Consider the following 21,073-nt stretch of genomic DNA (forward strand, 5'->3'; position numbering starts at 1 on the left):
CGCACAGGCTCAGCGGCCATGGCTCACGGGCCCAGCCGCTCCGCGGCATGTGGGATCTTCCTGGACCGGGGCACAAACCCGTGTCCCCTGCATCGGCAAGCGGACTCTCATCCATTGCGCCACCAGGGAAGCCCAGTTAGCTATTCTTTATATTAACTTCTCTCTGTTAAAATAGCTGATGTGATTTATCTTTCCTGAATGATGCAGCCTCCAAGTATGAAATGACTTCTTCCTGTTCTCTTTCTCCCTTCTGAGCACTTTTCCACATTTGTACTTTGCTCACTTTCTGCATCACATGAAATCCAGTTCTCCCTCTCCTCCACATACATTCATCTCTTCCTGTCCAAATTCAATCCATTCTTCAAGATCCGTTCACATGTCATGAAGTCATTCTTCATCCCCCACAAAATGAATATGTTTTCTCATTCTATTGGATCTTAGAGCCGTTTGGGCATTCATGCCATCACATTCTGCCTTGTCTTGTTGTTATTTGTGCATATTTCTTATTTCTCTGCCACTGTACTTCTGAATTTTAAATCTTTGAGGATCAAGGGCTGATCTCCTTCTGGTCTTATTCATTTTTGAGCTTTGGGGCACTATGCACAAAAAGAGTGGGAGACATAGGTGGGTGATGAGATGCTGGGCTTCTGCACGTGGTGGGAGGCAACATTATGAAGGGGAGCAAAATTTGCCACCCCGAAATGTGTCTCTTTGGTGCGAAGATTAATTGAGGCTGATTTTTTTTTTTTCTCTGTTTTGTTTTTGTGTTTTTGGCCGTATGGCTTGTGGGATCTTAGTTGCTCAACCAAGGATCGACCAGGGCTCTTGGCAGTGAAAGTGCCAAGTCCTAACCACTGGACCACCAGGGAATTCCCAGAGGCTGATTTTTTTTTAACATATTTATTGGAGTATAATTGCTTTACAGTTGTGCGTTAGTTTCTGCTTTATAACAAGGTGAATCAGCTATACATATACATATACCCCCTCCCTCTGAGGCTGATTATTTTTAAGGCCCAACAGACTCAGGAAGAACCTTTGACCTTCCCCCTAACTGCCTAAAAGAATGTGGATAGAAAACCTGTTAGATAACTATAATATGAACTAGGTGTGTAGACAGGGAGGAACCTAGCAAATTTGTTTGTTAAAATTCCTCTCTGTGTCAGTTGTCTTTGCATGGCCCAGCGAACATTTGTTTACCAAACATTTATTTTTTCCTCTCCATGTGAATTGCTTTCCTCCCCTTCAAGTCCCAAACCACTACTCCAACGTGCTCTTTTGTCTTTAGCATACAATGGTATTTAAGGTGAGGGTTCAGTCATTCTGGCAAGATACTCAGTTTTCCTGGGTCTCTCCCATGTATACATGTTACTAAACTTTTGTTTTTCTCCTGTTAATCTGTATCATGTTAATTTAATTCTTAGACCAGCCAGAAAAACCTAGAAGGATAGAGGAAAAATTCTTTCTCGTTGACAACTGTTAGATGTTTAATTTTTTTGTTTGTTTTTAACATTCCCAATGCTCTAAAAGCTTTCTTCCTTTTTTTGCCATCTCAGTCTTGGTGCTCAAGTTTGATCCCTAAAAGGGGTGATTAACTCCTCTTCTTTGCTTGGCCTGCTGAGCAGAGAGTGCCATTTAAAAGTCAGGAATAATCTCTCCCTGGAGTTAGGAAGAGAGTGATTTCTAGGAAGTAGAAGATCCCTATGCGACATTTATCTATGGGAGCCAACTAGTCCTGCCATAAATGCATTATGAACACGTCATTTTCCTCACAGCAGAGATGGGGTGTTAGCCAGACTCATTAATGAAGGGGCCAGTGGGGATATTCTGCTCACTTCTATAGCAATAAAAATACCTCCCACAAAATTGAAACATTAGGAACTGTCCATCCCCAGCCTTCTACAGGCCCCAGTTTTGTTCTTTTAGAAAAGTCAGAGCCCACTGAGACTGGGGGTATCATGTCAGAACTTTGTTTATTTATATAGCCTAAAGATGAGATCTTCAAATTGGAAACTGACTGATTTCAGACTACAAAAAGAATTTTCCAAAAACAAATCCACAAGGTCAAGTTTCAGAGTCACAGAAGGGGTAATTTAGACAAACTTGGCCAACCACAATAGAAGATGGCATATTAAATTACTGCTGTGGAAAAGGAATTTGCATTTATAGACCTCAGGCAGGCCTGGAACCTCAGATGTAGTTTGAACTGAGAGCGTGCCCTGAGAAGCTTGCATCTTCATCATACTATCTGCTGACCCACTTTAAGCAGTTTTTCCCCGAAAGGTGGAGGGAAGAAACAGAGTAATACAAATGGTGGAAGAGACTCTGACACCTTGGTGTATTTATGTACCCTAAATGTGCATTACTTTCCCTGACGAGGGCCATGGCTGATTTAATTCTTTTTTTTTTTAAATTTATTTATTTATTTTTATTTTTGGCTGTGTTGGGTCTCCGTAGCTGTGCTCAGGCTTTCTCTAGCTGTGGCGAGCGGGGACTACTCTTTGCTGCGGTGCGTGGGCTTCTCATTGTGGTCGCTTCTCTTGTTGCGGAGCACAGGCTCTAGGCACACGGGCTTCAGTAGTAGTGGCTCGCGGGCTCTAGGGCACAGGCTCAGTAGTTGTGGTGCACAGGCTTAGTTGCTCTGCGGCATGTGGGATCTTCCTGGACCAGGGATCGAACCCGTGTCCCCTGCATTGGCAGGCGGATTCTTAACCGCTGTGCCACCAGGGAAGTCCCTGATTTAATTCTTAACCTGGCAGCATTATTTATTGCAGAATGGATGAGAGACCCGAAGTAACAGAGTGTGTTCCTGGCCCTTTAAATTACAACTTCAGAAGCTCACTGGGATTTTCTTTTAGAGTCAAACACTTTAACCTTCCTTCATCACTAAGATGCTCTTTGCATACCCTGGTGTAGTTAGTGTAGGTAAAGACAACCAAAGAAAATAAATCCGTACCTCCCTACATTGATTTCTTTCTTATTTCACTTTTTCATTCATCTATCCATTCGTCCATCCATCCATCCATTCATCCATCCATCCATCCATTAAAGTACTTACCAGAGCATACTATAATGCTAACACCATGCCAGGAACTGGTAAGTAGCACAAATAGGAAATACATAATCTCTGCCCTCCCTCTCCAAACCTTCAAGCCTGGTGCAATTAACATATTCACAGCCTTTTGGAAGGCTCTCTTAAAGTGATAGGCCCTCAAATGAGAAGTTTTAGATTTTCTCCATGAGCTAAGTCAAAGCATCAAAAATTTGGACCTGAGAGTTTCATGAAAAAACTAATGGTGTTTATAAGTGGCTCCTTATCTTAAAAAAAAAAAAAAGCCAAAAACAACAGTGGTTTCAACCAGGTGTGATTTTGCCCTTCAGGGCACATTTTTCAACGTATGGAGACATTTTGATTTTCTGGACTGGGGAAGGGGTGCTATTAGCATCTAGTGAGTGGAGACCAGGAATGCTGCTAAACATGCTGCAATGCCTAGGACAGTACCTCCAACGCAGAATCATCTGGCCCGAAATGTCTGCAGTGCTGTTGTAAAAACGGTCTTTTAAACCAATACAGCCATAAAAATTCATTTTTTTTCCTGTTTCAGATCAAGATGGATAACTTTATTTTGAAAAACAATGTTACACTTGCTAGGTTTATAATTTATATTTCAGTTTCACAATGATAAGCCATAACTGGAATTTACATAGACCTTGACTACAGAACTTTCTTTTTTTTAACAGTCTTTTACTTACCACATTCCATGTTGGAAAAGACGGAATTTTATTTGTTTGTTTGTTTGTTTGCGGTACACGGGCCTCTCACTGTTGTGGCCTCTCCCGTTGCGGAGCACAGGCTTCGGACGCGCAGGCTCAGCGGCCATGGCTCACGGGCCCAGCCACTCCGCGGCATGTGGGATTTTCCCGGACCGGGGCACGAACCCGCGTCCCCTGCATTGGCAGGCGGACTTTCAACCACTGCGCCACCAGGGAAGCCCAACAAAACGTTTCTGAATCCCCGTAGTTCTGCCTGGCACTAGCTTGTGAGCGGGTGACTCCTGATCTTCAACTTCCTGCCTCTAATGGCCTCAGCAGACATTCTGTGCTTCTGCCCCAGTCACCTCTCTGCCTCTTTCTCAGAAAAGTCCTGGGAGTTTAGCTTACTTACTTGAGAGATACAGAACCTGCAACCAAAAAATAGGGCTTAATCAAGGTCACCCAGCAGGGATGCAACTGGGCTTTCTGCCTCTCTCCCACTGGCTCATTACTCACTAACCCCTCAGAGGAAATGTAGAATGTAAATCAGAAATGCCCATCACCTATAGTCCACTAAGTGTGTGAAGGTTAAGTTTAGTCAGGCAGGTGATTTATACTTGCTTATATCCTTTAAAACCAACCTTTATGGAGAATGAAGAAAGCTTTCAGCTAGGATGACAAGGAAGGAAATCAAATATTTTAAAAGCTCTGTTGTTGTTCTTCTCCAAGTATGAAAATATTATTCGTTTAAAAAGTCTGTATGGGCTTCCCTGGTGGTGCAGTGGTTGAGAGTTCGCCTGCCGATGCAGGGGACACGGGTTCGTGCCCCGGTCCGGGAAGATCCCACATGCCGCGGAGCGGCTGGGCCCGTGAGCCATGGCGGCTGAGCCTGCGCGTCCGGAGCCTGTGCTCCGCAACGGGAGAGGCCACAACAGTGAGAGGCCCGTGTACCGCAAAACAAACAAACAAACAAACAAACTTGACCTAAGTAGCAGCAGCTTTTATGTTAGTGACCCCACTGAGAAATGGAGATTGAGATGGTTAGCTTTTTTGCAATGGCTTTGTTTTTTGAGCATGACAAAATACTTGCTTGCAATTAGTGTAGTAAAAGGGGATGTAGACTAGTCTAACATCCAATAGTTTAGTCTTTGATGATCTTCACCCTCTTCACCTCCTCCCTCCACCTCCCCTTGGCACCTGGGATTGACCTGTATTTTCAAGGGAACCTGACTCAGAACTAAGTTACATGGTCTTTCTGGATCACCAGCTTTTCTTTAAATTACTTTAAAATGTAAATGACTTTTTAGTGGTGAATAAATTTGATTTAGTGGTAAATAAATTTCTTCTGCCTGGGTTAAGGAAATCTGAGTGCCTGCTTTCGTGACAAAACAACTCAGCAACCAAGTATGTTTGTTAATTATCCTTTCATCTGAATGTTGCCTGCCCTAATTTCTTATGCTAAAAATGACATATCTAGTAACCCCAAGATAGGCCTTCTAAATGTGGCTCTCCCGAAAGCTAAATAACTTAATGATGCTTTTTCTTCTGGCTGAAGCCAGCGTTCTCTCAGGGCAATTCGTAATTGTTTTCTGCTAAAAAGCATGACTTGGTTTATTAGAATGGAACTTAACCCAGTTTAATATGCCAAGGCATGGACAGTCAATGGAATATACCGAATGATTCAACAATATGACTCAAAGAAAACAAAGGCCAGTGGGTTTCTGTCTTTATAAGTCATACGTTAAACATTAGCATTCCAGAAGACAGCTCAGTGGTTCTTTGAAATAACCTGGAATTAGCAAACATAGCCCAATTTTTAGCTGTCTGTCTCTTGTTCTAATAAATCAATGAATTATAGGTTCAAAAAACAGAGCAAAATCTCTGAAATCTCAGAGGTCGTGGCAACAGTAGTCACAGTTGATATTGAAATAAACTGAATCGTATATATATGTTCATACATGTTTCTTTCTTTTTATTTATTTATTTATTTTTTAAAGAGAGAAGGCCTACAGTTTCCAACACATTCTCAGGTAGCCCATGAACTAAAAGAAATTTAGAGCCACCTCTCTGAGCATCTGTGTGATAACTGATATTTACCATTCTAACACTGGAATGTAAAGTCCACAAGGGCAGGCATTTTGTCAGTTTTGTTCACTGCTCTCTCCCCAGTACCTGGAACTCAGTAGGTCCTCAATAAATGTGTTAAATAAAGGAACAAATCACACAAAAACATTGTAAGGTCTCAGTGTTCTTTCTATTAACTAACTAAACAAAGACCAAATTTTATTCAATAAGAATCAAATGTTGTTGATTGCCTCTTTTTTTTTTTTAAATGAGTGATCCAAATCTGATTAAGGTCGATTAAGCAGAATATTCAAATAGCTAGAAACTCTCATTTTGCAAATATTTGGCTAATTGGCAGTTTCTCCGCTTTTCATTCATTCATTGGCTCATGTTGTCTAAGAAAATCTGTATTTTTTTCCTTTACAATTACTTGCTCATTTGTCACTTTTCTGCAAGTTTGGACAAGGCTAAGCAGTTCAGTCAGCCCTTCCCTTTCCCATTGCCCTCAGAGTGCCTCCTTGTGGCTGTCGACTGAAAAAAAAATGCACAACCTAAAAGTTGAGAATTATGTTTTATTTGGCAGACTTTCTGAGGACTTCAAGCCCGGGAGACAGCTTCTCAGATAGCTCTGAGGGACAGTTCCAAAGAGGTCAGGGAGGAGCCAGGATAGATAGGAGTTTTTGCAACAATGACCAGGTAATCAAAACATCAAAATATTACTGTTCATTAAAGAAAACCATGTATATCAGTTAAGGAATGTACTGCTTTTCTACCTATGGGAAGATGCAAGAGTCTGGGCTCACTGAAATCATTCCTTTGATATGCACCTTAGCTATCTATGGCCAGTACCCACTTCTTTCTCACCCTGAGTTCCTTCAGGGATCACTGTAGGGACGGCTGTACTGGTTTGATGGCTGTGACATTGTTTGTTACTGATATGGCAGGCAACATTTTCCATTCACGTGGGAAACGTTTTGAAATTTCACTCATTCATCCATTTATTTGTATATTACCTGCAAACATGTCAACAAAAATGTAATGATCCCTCTGCTGTTCAAGGATTTGGAAATGCTATAAAAGAAAATTTTTGCTTTTCTCTCCAACCTCTGCCTCCACTTCTTTTCTGGTCCCCAGATGAGTTTTGGTGCCACATTTTTGGGCAACAGAACATGCATTTAGGGTGAGTTATAAATTTTAATAATTAGGGAATAATTGAGAATGCCAAGGTATATGGTATGTCTGTATAAGAGTATTTAGAATAAAATGTATTTGTTTTCTTAACAAATACAATTTATTGATTTTTTTATTTTAAAAATCAAATGATAAAAGATATAATAGTAGAGATGATAAAAGATTAGTAGTATAGAAAATTAAAAAGTTTATGTTAAAGTACTCCATGCAAATTGTTTAATGTTATTGCCATACTGTAGACATTAATGAAAGTTCAAAATTAGTGAGTTGAGGGGAAATGAAGGGGTAGTTAAAAGTAAGCAAACTGGTAAGAAGCATATTACAAAGATCATGTAAAAAGTGTGGGCTTAAAAAAAAACGCACAACGTAAAAGCTGTGAGTCAAGTTTATTCATTGTCTTACTGAGGGCTATAGCCCAGGAGACAGCCTCTCGGTGCTGAGAAACTGTTCCAAAGAGATAAGGGGGGCAGGTCCGTATATATGATTTTAGCAAAGGGGGTAATGCAACCAAGCACACCTCTAGAAGACTGCTGCGAGTCGTGAGGAACAGACATCTTAGTTAACGGTTCTAGTGCATTTCTAAGTATGGGAAGATGCAAGAATTGGGGTTCATAAAATTTTCTCTTGAAATATCTAACACTCTGAAGGGCTGTTCTGCCAGTTTTCCCAGAGTACAGAGTGCTTCATTCCTGAGCTCCACCCTGAACTCCTTTCAGGTTGTGTTGAAGGTCGACTGCAGTGGCTAGTGATTTCATTCTTGTATCAATAGAACCAGATGGAAAGCAACTTTTTTTTAGTTGTGTAAAGTACAGGGAACCAAAGATGTCTATTTCCTTCCGTTTTTGCCAAATTAATTTACTCTTACAAGCTGCTAATAAAATACATGCTAACAGTGAATCTAACTTTTCTTTCTCAGTCTGTGGGTTATCTGGTAAATTTCGTTGTTCCCCATCAACTGCTTCTTTCTTTATGTTTTGTGTCATTTCAGTTTAAATTGATTCAAACTGGGACACTTTGAGGTTTTCATTGGCAATAGCTATTGCGTCTCCATAAGAGTATTTAACTTTTTATAAATAGTGTCCACAAGGTTTATTATGATAATCATCCAAAAGAGAGACCAGCTCATAAAGACTCTGGACTTTGATACACCCCTACTAACTTCTTTTAAAAAATCTTGTACCATATAATACTGGTTTTTAAAAAATCTTTTACCTTGAAATAATTTTAGGCTTACAGAAAGCTGCAAAAATAAGAAAGAACACTCCGTATACCCTTCATCCAGCTTCCCCTAATGCTAACATCTTACATGTACTCATAGCACAATTATAAAAATCAGGAATATAGTGCCGTTTCAAATTTAAAATAACGTGTCCTAGCTGATGGTGCCATTGTTGCTCTTTTCTTTCTCATTGCATTAGATTTCCACTTTGCCACCTCAGAAAAGGTAAAACCAAATTTTGGAGAGGGATCCACATATAATAGGCAGTCCTGGGAAATAGGCTCATTCTCTAACCCTGTGCTTATTTCAGCTGGATTCTACCTTCTCATTAGCATGGGCCTCTGTGATGCTGAATGCCACTGTTTTAGCCTGGAGCTCAGAATCTTGGCTTGTTGTTTCTGTATTAAGAACTCTCAAAATCTTCTCATGGGGGCTTATATTAATCACCTAAATCTATCACATGCCCATGCATATGCTCTACTTAATAAGAGGTATAGCTCCTTTTTAGTTAATACCATTCCTTTATTTAAAAAACCCATATATATATAATGGAGAGTATATATGTATATTATATATACATTACATGTACATTATATATACATATATATGTATACATTACATTATACATTATAACATATATTATATAATGGAGATAATATGTTCAGCTTGGACATTTATTTCAAGGTGGTTCCAAACTTTAGCCTCTGGTTTGTTATAGTGATTTTCACAATGCTTAGATAATGGTGACTATTTCAAACGGAAGGCAAAGAGAAATATAAATATTTCTTTATAAAAAAGTCTGAGAAGATTCATATGAAGGGTCTCATTTCTAGCTCATGGGTTCTTGTCAGTGTATGTCTCCAGCTTTGTTTTGCTGTGTGTGTGTGTGCGCGTGTGCGTGTGCGCGCGCGTGTGTGCGCGTGTGTGTGTGTGTGTAAAATGGGTGTGGCATCTTACAGGGAGCTCTTGGTTTGGGGTCAGTGCCATCCAGCCCTGCTGTCTCCCAAATCAGTGGCAAACACACAGGAGTGGTTTCGTGTTCTTCACAACAATAGACAAATCCTTCCTGGGATGTTCTTCCCTGGGGAGTACAAGAAAAATCCATTAGAAGTTTTGTGTTGAACTTTCTTGCTTACAGAGGTTTGTTGGCAGAAAATGCCTTGATTTTATTGACTGAAGAAATGAAGGAAAAAGCCAAAGGTGAAAAGTTCATGGATCAGTTTGCTATTCAGGGTGGAAAAGATTTATTTACAAGAGTCACATATGGTGTCTCTAAGCTCTCTCTACTTACCTTACCATACTGCTCCCTCCTCACTCCAAAAAAAAAAAAAAAAAAAGGAGAGAAACCCTTTGTGGTCTGTTGTCAGGGTTGTTTAAATACCCATTGGACCCTCACAGCCAGTGAAATGATTAGAAATAGCTGGGTTCTGTATGGCAGGGGCAGTCTGAGCCTCTGGCCCAGCGGAATTTAATCTGAAAGGGCTCCGCGCAGGTAGTTGAGAACGGATAATTACTTCATTAACTTCTGGAAGGTCTACAGCATTTGTGTTGCTTTCTGAAGACTCCACTCCGCCACAGGGAGAGAAAAGACAAGATCTACCCAGGCCATTGTGCCTGCCAAGCTTTCCTTTCTTTCCACTACAGGAAACATTATACTGGTTGTGGGTAAGATCCAATATTTTATCACACTAAGGTGGGGAGACTTACCTACTGGGCAGCCAGAGAAAATATTCTCCAGCCTTGGCTGGTCTGTAAGCCCAGAATTTTCATTCTATTCCCCTCAAACTTTTGCCACTTTTAACCAAGAATTATTTTGATCAGTGTTATTTTCTTTCCTTCAAGTGAATCCACCCATATTTGAAAGTTAAATAGATTTATGTGCAGTGAACCATATATATTTGCCAGACTTCTCTGTAATTTTTAGGGAATTTTAGGAAAGATTTAGGGGATGGTACAGAGAAAAATATTATTCAAGAGACATTGGATTGTTTGGGAAAAGTCTCTGTGCAACTGAGGTCTGTTATTGTCAAAGTGATTAAACCAGCAAAGGCAACATACATTAAAACAAAAAATCATGTAATTCTGTGTCTGAAGCTAGCAGCAGGATGCTTTTCCATCCATTACTGTCATCGAAATATTTTCATCTTTTGCCGCTGGACATTAAAATGCGACTAATCCACCACCCACAAAATCCATTAGCATAAGCAATAAAAAATGAATGGTCAGATGACTCAGTGATAGCATTGAAATTAGTTTAATAAAATGTAGATATAATGAGACTACTGGTGTCAGAGCAGTTTGCATCATAATGGAATGAACTGTTTTGGACTTTAATTCTGGGTTCTTTTATATATGGCTATTGTGCTTTTTTTTTTTTTTAAATAAAACATCTGTGTTCTGTTACTTTTTTGTTCTGTGGGGTTTTTTTTCTTTTCCTCAAAGTTTTCTGATGTTAGAGTTTTGTCTACTGTTTATTACAGGGTAAAGAAAAAACTCCCTCTAGCTCTCTTTTGAGTGAATGAGAGAATTATTTCTTCTCCTAAGAAAGCACAGGCTTTAGGCCATCTGCCATTGTGGCTTTGCCTCTGACTTTCTAGATAACTGCTGAGAACCAAGCCCTTCCAGTCTTTTTTTTTTTTTAACATCTTTATTGGAGTATAATTGCTTTACAATGGTGTGTTAGTTTCTGCTTTATAACAAAGTGAATCAGTTATACATATACATATGTTCCCATATCTCTTCCCTCTTGCGTCTCTCTCCCTCCCACCCTCCCTATCCCACCCCTCTAGGTGGTCACAAAGCACCGAGCTGATCTCCCTGTGCTATGCGGCTGCTTCCCACTACCTATTTTACATTTGGTAGTGTATATATGTCCATGCCACTCTCTCGCTTTGTCACAGCTTACCCTTCCCCCTCCCCATATCCTCAAGTCCATTCTCTAGTAGGTCTAAATTCATGCCTTTTTAAAATAAATACTCATTGAACAATCATCACATGTGAGACCCTGTTCTAGGCACTAAGGATTCATCAGTGAACAAGACGGACAAAAAAATCCCGCCTTTGTGGAGTTTCTATCGGAATGAAACAAGGGCAATAGCAAATAAAAGAGTAAAACATATGAGTCAGTACCAAGAAGAAAAATGGTGGTGGGAAGGGGTGTAGGAAATGCTGGGGGCAGGGAGGGAGTGTAGTTTTAACTGGCATGGTCAGGTACGACATCATCCAAACAATAATATTTGATCAAAGACCTAAAGGAGACAAGGACATAAGATGAATCGTTAACCAGTGGCTTTTGACCTGAGCAACTGGGAGAATGGAGTTGTCATTTGTTGAGAAGGGAAATGCTAAATGAGGAGCAAGATATCTGGAGTTTGACATTGAATGCAAAAAGGGTGAGACGTCTGTTAAATGTTCAAATGGAGAGACCAGAGGACAGCCTTGATGAATTGGGAATGACAGACGCAATGTCATGGAACTTCTGAGAGACGAGGGCATAAAAGGCAATACAGTTTCTGCTCTTCTATTTGGGTCATTCACCCTGGAAACCCTGCCGCCATGCTATGAGGAAGCCCGGGCCGTATAAAGAGGCACCTGTGGAGGGGAACTGAGGCTCCCAGCCCAACTCCAAGCTGAGAGCCAGCACGAACTCACCAGCCATGTGAATGAGTCATCTTGGAAATGGATGCTCCAGCCTTCAGTTGAGCTGCCCAGTTGATGCTGTGTGGAGGAGACCAGAGCCTTCCCACTGGGCCCTACCCAAATTACTGATCTGTGGCAAAGTAAAAATTGTTAGCGTACAAGCCATCGTTTGGGGTGCTAATGGTTGCAGACTTAAGAGTGGGACTACTTTTTTTTTAAAGCATTGCATCCCCCATCTCTGGCATTGTCTGAGTGCATACAGTAGGCACTCAATAATTGTTTTACATGAATGAATGAGCCAAATGAAGCAGCTGTGGCCATCTCACAAATGAAAAGAGGGAAGTTAGAGATCACTTTGAAAGATTCCTAGTTTGGAGAAACAAAGTTCAGTTTCAGAAAAACTCAGTTCATGGTGGTTAAGAACTGTAGTATGCTCTGAGGTGTGTAAAACACGTTATCCAAGAATACTTCGTTATCTAAGAAAACTTATTGACAATAAGTGATTTACTTTGGAAATTAAAACCTGAGTGATGATAGATATGAGACGCTATGTGCTGGTTGCAGGAAGAGGTGGAGAACAGCTTCTGTTGCTTAAATAACCACAGTGGAGCGTCATGTTCTGATTTGATCTGCAAATGTATTCTACAAAGTAAATATATATAATCAAAGCAAGGGATTTAATAAGTGATTTCTGCTCCAATTTTTCCTACATGCAGAAAATCTTACTAATATAAGGCCCTTATGCTTGTGAGTTAGGGGACAGAGAATAAGAGAATGGCCTCAGGGACCTTTCAAGAATTCTCTACAGGAGAGTTATCCCTGAGTGACCAGCCTAATAGGGAAATGGTATGTATGATGTGGCCAAAATTAGTCTCTCTTTTTTCATTTCAACTTGGCGATACATGACATTACCCAAGTCCCTTAGTCTTGTGGTATTTTGAGAGGGCACTCACATACTCTACTGATGGGAGTGGGAATTCCTTTTTTTTTGGAAAGCAATTTGGTATTAAACTAAAGAGATAAGAATTAAAAATACCCTTCTACTGGGGAGGGAGAGAGGGAAGGAATGGACTGGGAGTTTAGGGTTAGTAGATACAAGCTATTACATTTAGAATGGATAAACAACAAGGTCCTACTGTATAGCACAGGGAACTATATCCAATCTCCTGGGATAAACCATAATGGAAAAGAATATTTAAAAAAATGTATACATGGGTATAACTGAGTCACTTCGCTATACAGCAGAAATTAACACAACATTATAAACCAACTATACTTCAATAAAAAAAAAAAAATACCGGGGCTTCCCTGGTGGCGCAGTGGTTGAGAATCTTCCTGCCAATGCAGGGGACACAGGTTCGAGCCTTGGTCTGGGAGGATCCCACATGTCGCAGAGCAACTAGGCCCGTGAGCCATGGCTGCTGAGTCTGGAGCTTGTGCTCCGCAACAAGAGAGGCCGCGATAGTGAGAGGCCCGCGCACCGCGATGAAGAGTGGCCCCCACTCGCTGCAACTAGAGAAAGCCCTTGCACAGAAACGAAGACCCAACACAACCAAAATTTAAAATTACTAAAAGCATATATGCAAAGGTATTAACAATACTTTCCTCTGGATGGTGGGATTATGAGTGAATCCTTCTTCTTCCTATATTCTGTATTTTCTGCAATTCACATGCCTTGCGTTTATGATCACAATGCATGTTATCAAAACAAAAAATAGGAATCTGGGCCTGGGACTCAGGGAAGGGGTCTAGGTTTAAGCTATTGCTTTGCACGTGAGGTATTACCAATACTTTCCAGGTGGCTGAGATTACTCAGAGAGAGTGTATAGGAAAGAAACCCAAAGACAGAGCCTTGGGGTCCACCAGCAACCAAAGCAGTGATTTTTATGATCTTTCCTGACTTGTGTAGTCACTGTAGGGGAGGGAGTGATCATGCAAAATGCATGATCTTAATTTGGTCTCAGATTTCTAAAAATAACATACAAAGCAAGGAAACAGTGGTGCAGCCTTCTCAAGAAACTTAAGGATAAACAAGCTGCACTTCAAATTTCAAGGTCCTAGAAAATCGGTTTTGAACCTGCTAGAACTCCAGGACACTGTTCCCATGTGCTCCTGCTGAGGAACTGACTGGAGGGTGAGCTCCCTCCTACCTAAAGATGTCTAGGAATAAAAGACTGATGGAGAGATCCACATACTCAACTGCAGGGCTAAGACTAAAATGGGGGGCGGAGGTCATGGGCTGAAAAAAAACCTGTCAACACTTACGTACAGATAAAGTAGAACAAACACAACCAAAAAAATGGGAGGAGAGAGAGAAAAGGGGGAAAGGAGAGTAAGACCACTGATTGTTGTATAGATAAGTGGGAGGCAAAGAATGTCATTTAGAAAAGACAGGTAGCAAAAGGTTAAGAAAAAAGGGATTAAGAGCATTGGAAAAAATATAAATGTAACAGTAACTACTAGAATAAAAATACAAAGCTTCCTATAACTCCCCTCTGCTGACAGGCTAAGAGTCCTTCCCTCATAGAAGTAAATATAATACACTCAGTAACTATAGGAGATATGAAAGAATTGAGAGCAAACATAGCAGGCATATCATAAAACTGAATGGGCCTAACTTGTGTCTTAAAAGATTTTCAAACTGGCTCACATAGCAAAAACCCAACCCTGTGCTGTATACAAGACACACACTTAAAGCGCAGCAATTGAAAAAGCTAAAAATAAAAGCTTGGGCAAAGGTTTACTGGGCAAATGGAAACAGTAAGACAGCAGGGGTTGCAATCCTGATAGCCAAGTAGACTTTAAGCCCAAAACAAAAGAGATAAACAGAAAATTCAGAGTTATTAAATGGCCATTGAACATATGAAAGAATTTCCAACTTCACTCATAATAAATACATATGAATTAAAATTATATTGAGGGATTTCCTTGGTGGTCCAGTGGTAAAGAATCTGTCTCCAATGCAGGGGACTCGGGTTTGATCCCTGGTTGGGGAAATAAGATCCCACATGCCGTGGGGCAACTAAGCCCGCACGCCACAACTACTGAACCCGTGCGCCTCAACGAGAGAAACTAAACCCGCACGCCACAACTAGAGAGAAGCCTGCATGCCCCAATGAAAAGATCCCACACGCCTCAACGAAGACCCCGTTATTATAAAGAAAATAAATAAATAAAAAAGAAAGAAAAAAAAAAAGAAGAAACCTACATTGAGATTCTGTTCTTCATCCATCAGGCTTGCCAGGCCAAACTCCCTCAAAATCCTTGAAATTTGGCCTGGGCAACTACTACTACAATTTTATTTTGTAACACTTTAGTTTTGTGTAAATTATCTATTGATTAATCTCCAGACCATCTGGAGAATTCTTTCATTATACCTTAATTTGAGAATAAGATTATAAGGCATTATTCTTTTCCTCCATAATTATATACAGTATATGTATACATAATTGTGTGTATATATATACATATATATGTATATATATACTTAATTTCTTTTCATTAGCTCCAAAATGATCAAAGCTAAAGGTTGCAACTACTGGCATTAAAGGCTGGCTTGGCAGTAACATCGTATGTTTGAGAAGGTTTGGTTTCATTTCATTACTGTTATTTCATTACTGTTATATTAGGACTAATTTCCCCCCATTAGCTACCTCTCTTTGGGTCAGGCAAAATGGAACTGTTGCTTATACATGTAAACTGTCAAGTTAAGCATCTTCATATAGCAGTCATGTCTAATTGCCCTGAACAGCAAGAGGGAGCTGAGTATTTTGTTCTTCTCAAAATAAGACACAGTCAGATGAGTTTTAATTGAGTCTGTTCATACTGCATAGTGACATGATGAAACAATTCTGATTAATTTTCTGTGCTTAGTGTTTGAAAGGTTGCTACTTAAGGCTAAAAGGTGCTGGCTGGTTCTCATGTTCCTGTTATCAAGCACAGCACAGCAAAAACACCAGGGTCAACGTGTTCTTAGACCTTTGGAATAGAAGTTGACCAGACTTCTCCAATTAAAAATCATGCACAAGGCTTCCCTCGTGGCACAGTGGTTGAGAGTCCGCCTGCCGATGCAGGGGACGCGGGTTCGTGCCCCGGTCCGGGAAGATCCCACATGCCGCGGAGCAGCTGGGCCTGTGAGCCATGGCCGCTGAGCCTGCGCGTCTGGAGCCTGTGCTCTGCAACAGGAGAGGCCACAACAATGAGAGGCCCGTGTATTGCAAAAAAAAAAAAGAAAATCATATACAGTACACATGACATTGTTTTAAAATAGATATAGAGCAGAGGTTCTCAAATGGGGATGATCTTCCCCCCATAAGGGACATCTGGCAATGTCTGGAGACATTTTTGATGATCATAACTGGGGAGTGCTACTGGCATGAAGTGGGTGGAGACCAGGAACGCTGCTGAGCATCTTACAATGTTCAAAACAAGGAATTACTCCCTACAAAATATCAAAAGTGCCACGGTTGAGAAATCCTGCTTTATTGATAACTATCAGCTGGTCTTCTTTTATTTCCCTAGAACTTTTCTCTTCATATCTTATTAAGGGCTGTTACAATCTGTCAGTATGTTTGTGTTCCCCCAAACTTCACATTGAAGTCCTAATGCCCAATGTGATGGCATTAGGAGGTCGGGCCTTTGGGAGGTGATTAGGTCATGATGGTGGAGTTCTCATGAATGGGATTAGTGCCCTTGTAAAGGAGGCTCCAGAGAGGCCCTAGTCCCTTCCACGTGAGGACACAGAAGTCTGCGACCTGGAAGAGGGCCCTCACCTGACCATGCTCGTACCCGGATCTCAGACATCCAGCCTCCAGAACTGTGAGAAACACAGTAGCTACCCAATAGCTTATAATTTTATTATAGTAGCCTGAATGGACTAAGACAGGGACAAACTTGAGGACGAAGGTATGGCAGCAAAATAGTTTGGACCAAGTAAAAACTGAATTAGGTCTATGAAGTATTTTACTAGCACTGGGAGTTGCCTGTTGGCCCCGATTTCCTGCTCAGACTTACAGCTAAGACACCACAGGTGTGGATGCCCAGCATTAGAATGTTCTTAGCAGTCTTCCGATGACTCAAGGATCAGAAGGTTGTTACCATGGAATCATTCACACCAGCACAATGGCGCTCCTCCAATAATGTATTTATTTACATGAAAACACCGTTTTATACAAATTGAAGACAAATCTCAAAGGGTTTGTCTAGGCTTGCCTTCCACATTCCCTGATTTTGTCCATTCCACTTCCATTTTTTGTTTTTTTTTTTGGTATCATAAATAAAGTGTTTCAGACTGTGTGAAAGAAACGGAATCTACCTCTTCTTCCCCACCCAAAATTACTTTGAATATTTAACATCCATAGTCATTCTTCAAAGAAAACTCTTGCCCAGCATCATTTTATTTAATTTATTTATGTAATACAGTGTAGAAAGCTATCATGGTCATAAGCAATGATTCTGTACAATCATCCTGCAGAAAATTTTTGGGGAGAATTCTTGGTAATTGGAGACCAGCAGAGCAATCCCATCCCACCCTCCCCCACCTGTAAAAGTGCTTACAATGAACAGGGATTCTTTTATTTATCAAAGATCCGAAGATACGTGGACAAAAAAAAGTTTCAATTCTCAATGCCTAATGTGTGCACATAAAACAGGCACAAAGAAATAAACGTGTATCCTCATAATTCCTATATAACAAATATAGCAGAAGCAGCAATCTGTACAGTAAAATGCCATTGTGGAAAAAAAAATCCTCTAACTCATTTGGAATACATAAAAATGTTTAACTTTAAAATGCATAGTGATCAGGAAAAGAATACTTAGGCAAGAGAAGCAGCTAAACTCCCACGTTCACATGAAGCATCCCCCATCGATTCTTAAAGCATATTTCAAAGTAGGACTTAACTGGGTCACAAACCACAAGAATAATATACAACTGGCTAAGGGGCTATGTGATAAATAATCAGGAGGGAATCTATTCATGCACTAGTTCGATACAGCTAAATTCTTTACAGTACACAAAACCCATTAATAATGTAATGGAGAGACCGAAATATGAAGAGAGAGAATACATTACTGATTTGTATATTAATTCAAGTTCAGGCATCTACTTGTGTTACAGCACAGCTGTCGAAAGGCGATAATGAGTAAATAATAAAACAGAAGGGTTTGTTTCTTTCCACATTATTCTCTAAATGAACACCGATGGGTTGTGAAGCAATGGTTTTGCTGTCCAACTTCAGAGGCTGCTGCGGTGGTGGTCTAGTTCTGCATCTGCTCAAAGAACTTGTAAGTTGGGTTTTCGTAGCCATTCTGCTGCATCTTGGAGAGGTGGCGCTCCTCTGGGGTCACAGCAGCGTCAACCTGCAAAGCAAGAACGAGGACAAATGCGTTAAGAAAAGCAATCTTTTAAGAGTGCACACGGAGAAGCAGTAAAAAGATAAGGTGCACTGTACTCTTTTCTTGCCAAGATTTGAGAACACCCACACTTTTCCCTCTTTCTTCACCATTTTGACATGGAGCAGAACGCCTGTGCCCACCAGTTATGCAGATGCTCCATCTATCACTAGGTGGCGCTTAAAACCTTGACCTGCTGGCTTTGCTTGCGAAGCGCTCATTGGTTGCTTCCCCAACTGAATAGTAACTGGATACATCTAGGGCAATAAATATTTTTTTCTTCCCCTGTTGGCTCGAAAAAAGACAAAAGGCTTCCAGGAAAGACTCCCTTACTTGAAAAGTGTGGTGTTAAGCTAGAAAAAAAAGCCAACAGTATTACGGAGAGAGATTCAGCAAAGTAGAAAGGAAGACTGCTGAATATCTCCCCGAGCTCGTTTTAGTTTGTCTCCGTGTTCACTAAATTTAAGATATTAAAGAAAGACTCTTTTAATTAAAATAATGATATAGGTATATCAAAAGATATTAAAAGACACAGAAAGAACATGCTGTTCCAGATTATTATTTTTTAACGTAACATTAAGATTCTAAAAGTATGTCATCCGAAGGTTTAAAGAGATTCCCTCTGTGATATGGTGGTTCCCCTCCAAGATCAGGCCAGCAGTTGTAAACTTGTGTTCCTCCCCTCAGTGTCACTGTTAGGCCAGAGCTACACTTATTTACTCTCTGCAGGCTGGGCCAGGTGTGTGTTGGGGTGTGTGGGGAGATGTTTAGGTTTCTACTATATTTACTGTACCTCAAATAGTCCACAGACGAGAGGAAGCAAATACTTAACTCTTTGCTGAATAAATGAAAGCTTAGTTTTGTTATAATTGCTTTAAAACTTCTGTAAAACCAGTGGAAGATGGAGAAAATCAACACAAATTTAATCAGAGTGAAGAAGCATGTCTTCCACAGGAAAGGGTAAGATGTGCTGTCCAGAAGTTGTTTTTTCTTTCAAAGGGATGTTTTCTATTCTGTACATGATGAGATCGGGGTCCCTTCATCATTTCCAGAATGCCGCAGGCCTGTTCTCCACTGTCCAGTGCTGCAAAGTGACATCTAGCTCCTGAAGCAGCTTTTCCCCCTGAACCCGACGAAGGACAAACACCAGAGAGTGGGTGTGTTGGTGCTAGGGCACTAGGTCTAGGGGATGGAGGGCGACTGATACACCATGACTAAACCACACCGGCTAATGAATAATTTAGACCGAAAGCATGGTGCAGTCACTATGGAGTCTCCTCAGTAAACCAAACATAGAACTACCATACGACCCAGCAATTCCACTTCTGAGTATGTATCCAAAGGAAATGATATCACTATCTTGCAAAGATACCTGCACCCCAATGTTCAGTGCAGTATTATTTACAATAGCCAAGACATGGACACAAACTAAGTGCCCATTAATGGATGAATGGATCAAGAAAATGTGATACACACATGACGGAATATTATTCAGCCATAATAAAGAAGGGAATTCTGAAGTTTGTGACAAGATGGATGAACCTTGAGGGCATTATGCTAAGCAAAATAAGTCAGAGAAAAAGACAAATACTATAGGACTTCACTTATATGTGGAATCTAAAAAAACCCAAATCATAGATACAGTGAGCAGACTGGTGGTTGCAGAGTTGTTGAAATGGGTGAAGATGGTCGAAGGACACAAACTTCCAGTTATAAGTTCTGGGGGTGTTATGTAGAGCATGGTAACTATAGTCAACAATACTGCATTGTATATTTGAAAGTCGTTAAGAGAACAGATCTTCAAAGTTCTCATAACAAGAAAAAAATTGTAATTATGTGAAGTGATAGTTGTTAACTAAACTTATTTGGGTAATCATTTCACAATATATACATATATCAAATTATCATGCTGCAAACTTAAAACTAATAGTGTTATATGTCAATATATCTCAATAAAGCTGGAGTAATCTGGTTCCCCCAAGGTTACTTTGTATGACTCCACCTCATGGACCAATTGACACCTTTCAGTATGGTCATGAGTTGGAATGATCACCTTGGCTAATCTCAAGGCAGCTGGAATAAAAAGACGTAAAATTCCCCTCAGAGGACACGGCTCAAATGGATGCTCACCATCGCTGGCCCTGGGGGAATAATCACTGGTGTTTTCTCATCCCTTTCTCCTCCTTTGATCTGCTCTGTTGTCAACAAATGAGGTCACCTTGCTTTAATTGGCAATTGTGTCATTAGCCACTAACTTGTAAGTTAAAACGCCATCATTAAAGGTCAGCTTCCTGGTGGGCTTCCCTGGTGGCACAGTGGTTGAGAGTCCACCTGCCGATGCGGGGGACATGGGTTCGTGCCCCGGTCTGGGAAGATCCCACATGCTGCGGAGCGGCTGGGCCCGTGAGCCATGGCCGCTGGGCCTGCGCGTCCGGAGCCTGTGCTCCGCAACGGGAGAGGCCACAACAGTGAGAGGCCCGCGTACCGCAAAAAAGGTCAGCACCAATAACAAGAGATTTCATTCATTCTCCAAATCTGCTTGCAGGAAACAGCCTGTCTGCAGCCCTATGCCATTTGAATTTGGGCTTCTTTTTGCGCTGTGCCACCTCTTAACTGAGATTTCAAAGAATGTGGAGATTAAAAAAAATCTTGCCAAGGAGATCAAGCACAAAGCTGCTATGTTTCTGAGTGTAGAAGAAAACATAGCGCTGCTTGATTGTTGGAGTATTAAACTTGTATCTCCCCCTGGAGCCAACGTCAACCCTCATACTGGCTGCGTTCATCAAGGACAGGGGAACACCTGGCAACTTAATAGTT

The 21,073-nt window shown here is 40.8% G+C and overlaps 2 protein-coding genes across 7 annotated transcripts in view; one reads left to right on the forward strand and one right to left on the reverse strand.

Annotated features, from left to right (window-relative positions):
• Positions 1-21,073, forward strand: part of JAM2 (junctional adhesion molecule 2) — a 407,749-nt gene that overhangs the window by 201,795 nt on the left and 184,881 nt on the right. The gene's annotated exons all lie outside the window — the stretch shown is intronic.
• APP (amyloid beta precursor protein) overlaps positions 17,254-21,073 on the reverse strand; it is a 272,026-nt gene continuing 268,206 nt past the window's right edge. For all 6 annotated transcript variants that reach the window (XM_067739252.1, XM_067739251.1, XM_067739250.1 and 3 more), the window contains one exon: positions 17,254-18,223. In XM_067739252.1, the coding sequence (XP_067595353.1) occupies positions 18,122-18,223 (102 nt within the window). In that variant the 3' untranslated portion in view covers positions 17,254-18,121. The remainder of the gene's footprint in view (positions 18,224-21,073) is intronic.

Source organism: Pseudorca crassidens, chromosome 5 (assembly GCF_039906515.1).
Source record: "Pseudorca crassidens isolate mPseCra1 chromosome 5, mPseCra1.hap1, whole genome shotgun sequence".
Lineage (NCBI taxonomy): Eukaryota > Metazoa > Chordata > Mammalia > Artiodactyla > Delphinidae > Pseudorca > Pseudorca crassidens.